At 51.5% G+C, this 8895-nt stretch overlaps 2 protein-coding genes and 1 pseudogene across 2 annotated transcripts in view; all 3 read right to left on the reverse strand.

Annotated features, from left to right (window-relative positions):
- Stk19 (serine/threonine kinase 19) overlaps nt 1-8895 on the reverse strand; it is a gene marked incomplete at its 3' end in the record, with an annotated part of 28022 nt that overhangs the window by 14167 nt on the left and 4960 nt on the right. The window lies entirely within an intron of this gene.
- On the reverse strand, nt 2792-5758 carry LOC110312414 (annotated as a pseudogene).
- LOC115029723 (serine/threonine-protein kinase 19-like) lies at nt 6272-8880 on the reverse strand. Its single transcript, XM_029471078.1, has 4 exons — nt 8733-8880; nt 7030-7127; nt 6793-6940; nt 6272-6603 (listed from the first exon to the last, which is right to left on the reverse strand). The coding sequence occupies exons 1-4, from the start codon at nt 8768-8770 to the stop codon at nt 6558-6560; spliced, it is 330 nt and encodes a 109-aa protein (XP_029326938.1). The 5' UTR covers nt 8771-8880; the 3' UTR covers nt 6272-6557.

Raw genomic sequence — 8895 nt, forward strand, 5'->3', positions numbered from 1 at the left:
GACCCCCCTTTTTTAAAGGATTGGTTTTGTATGACCAATCTGGATCATACCCATCCCTCTCATACCGAGCTGCCTCTTCTTCTAGGTCAGCTTCCTCATCTTTATCAAGCTCTGAGTCACTGGAGTCAGAACTTGCTGAACTTATTGTTAAGTCTTTTAATAAGGGATATATTTTTGCAATTTCCTTTTCTTTCTCATTATTTCCTTTTCCTTTTGAATTTGCCTTTTCTCCCTTCTCCTTTCCTCTCTTTTTCGCCCCTTTTCTTTCTTTTGTTTATGTGTTTTCTCTCTTCCTCTGACATACTTTCTTGTTGTTCTGTAAGAATTTTCTGACCTGTCTTAATTGCCTTAATTGCTTCTATCAAACAAAAGCAGAGGCAAAAACAAAAAATGAAACAACAAGGATAAGAGCTACCGACATTGGGTCCACGGGCAAGAAAAACATATCCCCCCTTTTAACCGGGGATCAACTTGGGAGACTTACCGGTACCACTGTTCCTCAGCTGAAGAGTTCTGAATCCACGAGATCCTCGGGACCCCGTATGGGCCAACAATTTGTTGTGCCCACGTCGTCCGGCAAGGAAAACGCAACACGGTCGGATTCTTCGCAACAGCTTTATTGCAGGAATGCATCAATGCTACAAGAACCCCGGGCACCCAGGGAGGACTCCTTATATACACCCCAGCCCAGGGAAAAGCTTTATGTCCTCCTGGGATTGGTCAGTCTGCTGGCACCTTAATTTGCATGCACCCACTTGGGAGGGGTTGGCGCCAGATTCGGGCTAGCACCTGCGCAGTGGTGTTGTTTACAGCCACGGTGTACCGGAAACCGGCGCCATCTTTTAGGCATTGGCTGCCTACAGATGTGAAGGAGTTTGAGAAAACCTTGAGATGAAGAAAGGAGGAAAGGAGGGGGCCTTGCTTGTAGGCCGGAGGACAGGAATGGGAAAGAGAAGAGGGCTTGCTATGTGCTTGCTAAGGCAACCTTGGGGGTCAGGGCCCACAGGTTGCCAGCTCAGGGAGGAGATGTCTCCCATCATGATAAAGACAGTCCACCAACCTCGGCCGCCCCAGGAGGGACTGGGAAGACATGGCTGGTTCAGAAGTTACAACTGTTAGAGATGGGGTTTCCCATCCCAGGGGCACTTGATAAGGGGGCAGTTGGGAATCTCATAGAGTATCTGGGTTGAGACTATTCCAATTAGGGTGGCAGAGCTTAAGGAGATGGGTGACAAGCCCCCCAACTGCCCATCCCCAACTCTCTCTGCCCAATTATCACCCCTTCCAATCACAGACTAGACACCACATGTGCTGGGATGCACCTGTAATTCCAGGGAAGCTGAGATCAGGAGTTCAAGGCCAGTGCTGGCTACATAAGAACTGGTCTCAAAAAGTAAAAAAGAAAAAAATATAAATTGTTTTCAGTGATATGATATGGTTGGCATACTGCTTGCCTGGTGTGCACAAAGCCCTGGGTTTGAAAGAACCTAGTGGGGAAACCCCCACTCAATTCCTGGTTCGGAGCACACCCAAGAATCACGAACAGACAACCAACTTGATGTAAGAACACGAGGTAGTTTATTGACGGAGCTCCAGGCCGACACATATCTCCCGCAGGAGACAGAGGTGTTGACCACATGGTGGAGACATAATGGTGGAGCTCCAGGTCGAAACGTATCTCATGCAGGAGACAGTGGTTTTGACCCGAAGGCTTGGAAGCTAGGGGTTTTTATAGAAAAGGGGCGGGGCTCGGGGAGGAATTGGTGCGGTTTCACATGATTGGTCCATTTAAACATCAACAGACTGTCAGAAGGGCGGGAGATAGGGAGGCACTAGGCCAGTCAGGACATGTAACGACGGGCCTGCCCAGGCATGTCCAAGCCTGTTTAGTTATGTTCTCAGCCCCAGGTTTTAAAGCTCACAAACAACTCTTTGGGCTATTTGACATACATTACATGAATCACAGGTCTCAAGTTTTATTTCCTTTCAGGTTCAATTCCTAGCACTGCAAAATCCTTGGTGTGGTGATGTGTGCACTTAAATGTCGAGGCTCCATAGCAAGTCTGAAGCCAGGCTGGGATGCATTTTAACCAAACAAAGCAGAAAAGCACGTGAAATATCCACGAACCTCTGATGCTCTCCTCACTGACGTAAGCTCTGACATCTGACCTCCGAGAGCACAGGAACTACCTGGTCCCATTGTGTTCCCCAGTGATGAACCTCTGTGATAAGAGGCTATGGTTCTGGTTGTAGTACCACTCACTGGGCAGAACGGGGAAAGAGACAGACCATAGATCTCTGCAGAATGGTCAAATGGCAGATTCGTCTGACCTCGCTAAATTTCCTTGGTAGAACTAGGTCGCCCTTGAATAACCAAAGGTAGGCAGACAGGGTGCTTCCCCTTGAATACTCAGGAACAACACAGTCAATCTTTGTCCTGTCCTTTGCCTGGATGGTCACCTGGTCAGACGTGAAGGTTGCACAACTCCAAAGAAGTTGCCTAAGGCCACTGATAACAAAGTCAACAGACCAGGACACAGTTCAAGCCACCAGACCCCAGGACTCCAAAGGCAGGAAGACAGTAGGCTAAAGAGGAGAGATGCCCCTGAGGGTGCGGAAACTGTGACACTCAGCAACAGGCACCTAGGACACTGGCTACTGGGCCCCAAGATGGCATGAGTCCGAGGCAAACTTCAAGGAGGGTCAGGCAGAGCTTTCCGGTCCAACACTCAGGCCTGAAAACCCTGGGTGGGTGGCCGCACCTACAGACAGACACGCAGGAGCACTTGGCTGTCAGAAAGCTTTTCTTTTATTTACCCTATAGAGCAGAGCCCCTCATCCAGCGAGGCCCTGACCCTGAGCTGAGCTCAAGGAGCCAGAGTCCTAAGGCCTCACACCTGGCACCCCCGGCTGCTGTACCAACTAGGAAGAAGAGAAAAGGCTGTGAGTTGTGCTAGGTCCCCACTTCCCCTTGTCACCCCCTTGACCGCTACCCTACCTTGGTCTGGGTTTCTAGGCCCTGAAGGAAAGTCCTCTCCCCTTGCTCATCCATGAGCGCAAACCGTGTGTATGCCACGCCCTGCACGGGCTTACCATAGACGTACCTGTTGCCATGGGGAGACAGGAGGAAAGCTGAGCGCTGGAGCAATAACTCAGTTGGTAAAGTGTTGCCAAGAAAGCACAAAGACCTGAGTTCGAAGCCCCAGGATCCCTGTAGAAATACCCGGTGGCGTGGCAGCAGCCACATGTGACCTGAGCATTGGGAGCACGGAGGTGGGGGTTCTGAGGGCTGCCTGGCCAGCCAGCTTAGCCCAGTCAGTGAGTTCCATGGCAATGAGTGTGAGTCTCCAAGGAGGACACCATAGGTTTTCCTCTGGCCTCCACAGATGTACACACACACATTCCCCTGCACACATAGGCACACACATGCACATCTCTAATCCCAGCACTCAAGAGGCAGAGGCAGATGGAGCTCAGTAAGTTCAAGGCCAGACAGGACTACACTATACATGAGTATACAGTGGGTGTGAGACTCTGTCTGAAAAAATCTCAAATAATAGAGCAAGAAAGAGGAAAGCCAAGGGTGCAAGGAAGCTGGGCTTTGCAAAGATGGAGGAGTGAGGGCGGGGCAGGAGGGTGGGTACCTGGCCTGGATGTCTAATTGGATTTCATCACGATTGCTGGGCACCATCAGGATATATGGCTTCCAAGGAGTAATCTTCACCTCGAAGTTGGGAAGGACTGAATAAGGATGAAGAGATGGGTGGCCAGGTACTAGAGACAGGGTNCTCCCCTCAGGCTGCCCACCTCACCCTCCTCTACCCCGTACTTCAGCACTCACCATANTTCTTCACTTCAAAGTGGGTGCTCCTATTGGACTCCAGTCCATCTGAGAACCTAGCTGAGATCTTCCAGGTCCCAGGCCTGAAAATGGACATGGGAGGGAGTTGAGCTACCCACCCACAGACAGCCATGGCCTGAGTGAGTCCCTGCTACTCACCCATAGACAACTTTAGTGTGAGTGAGCCCAGGCTACCCACAGACAGCTATGGCCTGATTCCTCCAGAAGAAAGCTGTGGTATGACTAGAGATTTGGGAGGGGCAGGGTCAGAACATCTGGAACATGCCTCTGTCTGTCAGAGGTGGTGCACAGTGCCAAGGGAAGCAGGCCTTGGGGTGGAACAGATAAAGGGATACGCTAAGGTGGGAGAGCTCACTCTGAGATGTCTGGGATGATGAAGGCATCTTGGAAGATGGATGTTGAAGCACGTGTCTCCTTCTTGAGTACACGGAGGCCATGGGAGTTCTGTGAGGGAAGTCCATGTGGTCAGGTGGGAGGTCACATCTGTGCACGGTGTCAGGAGGGTCAGAGGTCAGACACTCACCTCCACTGTGATGGTGAGGAAATCAGTGGATGAGCGCATCTTTTGATCCAGTGCAAAGATCCAATAACGAACTAAGAGAAGGATGAGGGAAGGTAGGGGTGAGAGGTAAGAGTCCTGAGAAAATGGAAGGGAACCACAGCAGGGAGACAATGGGGACTTAACTGCTAATCAAGCCCCCAGGTGGCTCTGTCTGTGGAGTTGCCTTACATAGAAGGCACCAAACAAACTCTGAGCAGCCTGAGAAAGACAGAGCAAAGGCCCTGGGGCTGGAGGCTCACTCCGCTGTCCTGGATTATAGATAGGCTGATTGGTTTGCACAAAAATGTGGCCTCGTCAGGAAGAGAAGAGCAAGTTGACACCCTGAGTCTCTGGCTTTGAAAGCTGTGTTCCTGAGCCACGGAGACTGAGCTACCAGCTGGATGTGGGGGGCTCTGGGCAGGTCAAAGAGGCCACAGCTCCTCACATCTTCCAGTGGGACCTATCAAGACAGAAGGAGACTATCAGACAGAGCAAAAGGAACCCAATACAGAGCCTAAGGTAGGGACAGCAAGGCCATTGTGCCAGAGGAGAGAGAGGCAGGAAGTCAGTGAGGGGGACGGGAAGGAAAATGCAACAGAAGGGCCAGGCACAATGGCGCCCGGCTGTAATCCCAACACTTGGGAGGCCCACAGTAGGGTCACTGAGCGATTTCAATCAATCTAGGTTACACCCTGAAATCCCGTCTCAAAAGCAAAACTAAACAATAAAACAAAAGGCAACAGGCAAACCAGGTGTACTTGTAAATCTTAGCACTTTGGGGGCTGAGGCAAGAGGACAGCTGTGAGTTCAAAGCCAGCCTATGTCACATAACAAGCTCCTGTCTGTTGCTAAATAAGCAGACAATGGGGTGCAGCAGAGAGACCTGAGAAACAGCAGGGGTGCTNGTACTGGTTACCTCAAGGCTGAGCAGCACAAAGTCATCTCCGGAGCTCAGCTTAAAGTCCTTCTTTGGGGAGCAGGAACCACCCTTTGGGTTTCTGAGGAACACTGATCCTTTTACCTCCTGTCCTGGAGGGGCATCCAGGAGCTGTACCCCCACTGACAGGGGAGTCCCCAAATTAACCACAGAAGGGGAAAACAGGAGCAACCTAGGAGAACAGTAAGGTANATCTTCAGACCCAGCCGAACCCCACTACCCCGCTCTTCCTCACCCCTGGCCCACCCAAACGCCAGTGTCTTCCTCGGGACCTGGGCTTCTGCAGGGATGAGGCAAAGAAGGCGAACACCCAGGCCAGCCCCCAGAGGAGCCGCATGGCTGGAGGATCCAGGAGAGGTCAACCTGTCTGGTCTGACTGTCTGCTCCCTTCTGATCAACCTAGGGTTGGGGCAGAGTTTGATCTGGAACCTTGCCCCTCCCTTTGCCCCCATGAGCCCGGAAACCACGTGGTGGTCAAGAAACAGAACTGGCCCTAGGCCCAGAGTTGAGGAGGCAACCCAAACACCAGGGTCTCTGAAGAAATCTTGGCCCCAAAATGGATCTTGTGCTTGTTTATTCCCAGTACCAGGTACTTCCCTTTGTGTGTGTGTGTGTGTGTACAAATACATGTGCTTGCCCATGTGTGAGTGTATTCAGCTCCAACATGACACACAGATAGGACAGGTAAAGGTCCTAACAAAACTAGAATGGGCTCCCCAGTCGCTGGCCTCATATTCAAGGCAGTCCTCTGCTTGGTATGACTCTAACAGAAAGCCTATAGCTCAGAAGATGGGGTAAACTCTCACCCCCACAGGGAAATTGGNCTGAGTAAGCCTTGTCCTCTCTCTAAACTATGATGAAATGCTTAGCCCTAAGTTGGGCTTCACACAGCCGTACATACACCACACTGAACAAAGGACACAGAAAGAAGTGCAGGCACAAGTATTTTATTTGGCAATTTCAGCCTGACGTGAAGGGCAGAGTTCTCTACTCCCTGCTCCAGTGTCTCCAGCAATCCCACCTTCTCATCCTCTTGGCATGGCTCCTGAGTCCACACCCACAGAANCAAGAGCTGCAGTGCCCACAGCCCGGCTCAGGTAGAAGCCCAGCTTGCAGCAGTAGAGCCTGGCACCCACTGCAGTGACTAGCTCAGCCACCCTGGGGTGGCACTTCCAGGAACCTCACTCAGTGAGTTGCAGAATCCAAGCATTGGCTCCTCACGTATCTGGCAGGTGAAGGAGGGTTCCAGAAGTCGTGGAGACACTGTGTAACAGAAAGACAAGACTGGAGTCAGCTGCCTAGACCCAAAGTGTGCAAACCCAGAATTTAGTCCAGTCTTCTCCCACGTCCCAGAATGAGAGAATCTTGGCTTCACTGATGACAGAAGCAACACTTANGGGGATGCCAACCCTGGGTCCCTGCACGTTTCCCAAGTCTCAGGACTAGACTCACCAGTCCACCAGCTGGGCTCCAATGAGGTCGTGCACGTGGTAGGCAAGACCTAGCCGCACCGCCAAAGGGGCCCTGCGGCCCAGNAGCTCTGACAGGGCAAGCTCCCGGTACTTGGCCTTCCGCACCATGCTCAGTACAGCCTGGCGCCCTGGAGGAGAAGGTCCAGGAAAAGGAAGAAGTGAGTCAAATTTGGAGACCTAAAGACCCCCCAAGGGTGTTGCTCCTCAGGCACCATACCTTTAACAAAGCACTTGATGAATCTTCCAGCTCCAGGCACAGCCAGCCACCAGCTTCCAGCATCTCGGACAGTGAGGACCCCAGCGTTCACCAGGTGCCTGCAGGTGGTAGGCGGCCATGATGATGCAGCCTGGGCTGAGATATCTCCCTTCCCCAACTGCTGATGCGTGGACATTGAGCTTCCAGAAACACAGGCAATCCAAGCAGGGATCCACTTACCCTGTTGAGACCACCACTGCTGCCTGGGTGTGGGGAAGGGTGTGGGTGTGTGGGTGTCATAGACTGTCTGGGCAGGCACACAAGCATGTAGAGGCTACAGGTTTACATTAAGTATGTGCAATAACTGTTGACTTCTAAAAAGATATTTTTATGTGTATTCGTGCTTTGACTACATGTTTAGCACATGCATGCAGTATCTGTGGTGACCAGAGAGGGTACTGGGTCCCCTGAAACTGGAGCTATAGACTATTGAGGGCCATTTTGTGGGTTCTGGGAATTGAACTTGGGTCCTTTAGAAGAGCAGCCTGTGCTCTTAAACATTTGTAAGGTAAAAAATTGAAGTTTGACCCCACAGACCAAGTTAGAGCCAAGAAAGAAAAATAGTTGGGCCCTGAAACAGCCTGTTCTGAGAACTGGCTGACCACAGAACAGATAATTACATAAGCCGGTTTAGTGACCTTGTTCCAGGACCTGGCTGGCCACAAAAAGAGTTAGATTAAAATCTTGAGAACAACCTCGAGAAGCAGGGAGTTTCCCCTTGTGATTTTTAGTCCCCCCTTGTGATTCTTCACTGGAATTTTCGGTATTTTCCAATAACGCCCTCCCTACCCCCTTGGGTTATGGTTTTTCCTTTAAATACCCCCTTTCCCAGCTACTCAAGGTTGAACTCCTCTACCCCTGCGTGGGATACGAGTCGGTCCAGTGCACTGGTTCCTGTCAATAAACCTCATGCAATTGCAGCAAGGACAGTCTCTCTTGTGTTCTTGTGGGGGTCGCATCATTCAGAGACTTGAGTGAGGGTCTCCCCTCTTCAGGGGTCTTTCACATTGGCCTATTTTTTTCCCTTTTATTTTTTGAGACAGGGTTTCTCTGTGTAGCCCTGGCTGTCCTGGACCTTGCTCTGTAGACCAGGCTGACTTCAAACTCTGAGATCCACCTGCCTCTGCCTCCAGAGTGCTGTGATTAAAGGTGTGCAACATCAAGCTTAGCTGGACCTTATTTTTTGTGACAGCGACTCTCACTGAACCTGGAGCTCATTGGCTTGGGTGCACTTCGCTATCCTCTCTCCTGACTTCCAGAACTGGGGTCCCAGGCACCTCACTGTGCTCAGCTTATGGGGGGTGCCAGAACTGCAGCTCGCTCAGACCCCCATGCTCACACAGCATGGACTTTCCCAAGCAAGCCAGCTCCCCAGGCCTCTTGGTGGAGACTGCTTGTTCATAAAACAGTGTCCTTGGGAAGCCCTCCCTGAGCAAAGGCTCTGAAATGTGCCTGAGGAGTGAGCTTCATCTCTGGGCTCACCATGACCTATGAACTCTCCCCACTCAGTCCCTGCTACTTCCCAGGGGAGGTCAGTGAGTTCACATACCAGCAAGTTAGAAAGCAGGAGGCCTGACNCAGGTGTGGTACCCTNCTGTACTGAGACCTTGCCTAGTACTTTACAGGGGACCCTGTGAACTTTTACTGACCCCACCACATCTCACGTGATCTCCGGGTCCCTGAAGCCGTAAGTCTGTGTCATCTGATCCTGCTGGAAACTGAGGTCCCCACAGGCTGGGAGCACTGAGGCCAGGAACTTCTGCACCGCCCCAGCACATGGTCGGCCATCACAGGCCTTGAGGACCTAGAACCAGAGTTGATGTAGGT

This window comes from Mus caroli, chromosome 17, assembly GCF_900094665.2.
Source record: "Mus caroli chromosome 17, CAROLI_EIJ_v1.1, whole genome shotgun sequence".
NCBI classification, from domain to species: Eukaryota; Metazoa; Chordata; class Mammalia; order Rodentia; family Muridae; genus Mus; species Mus caroli.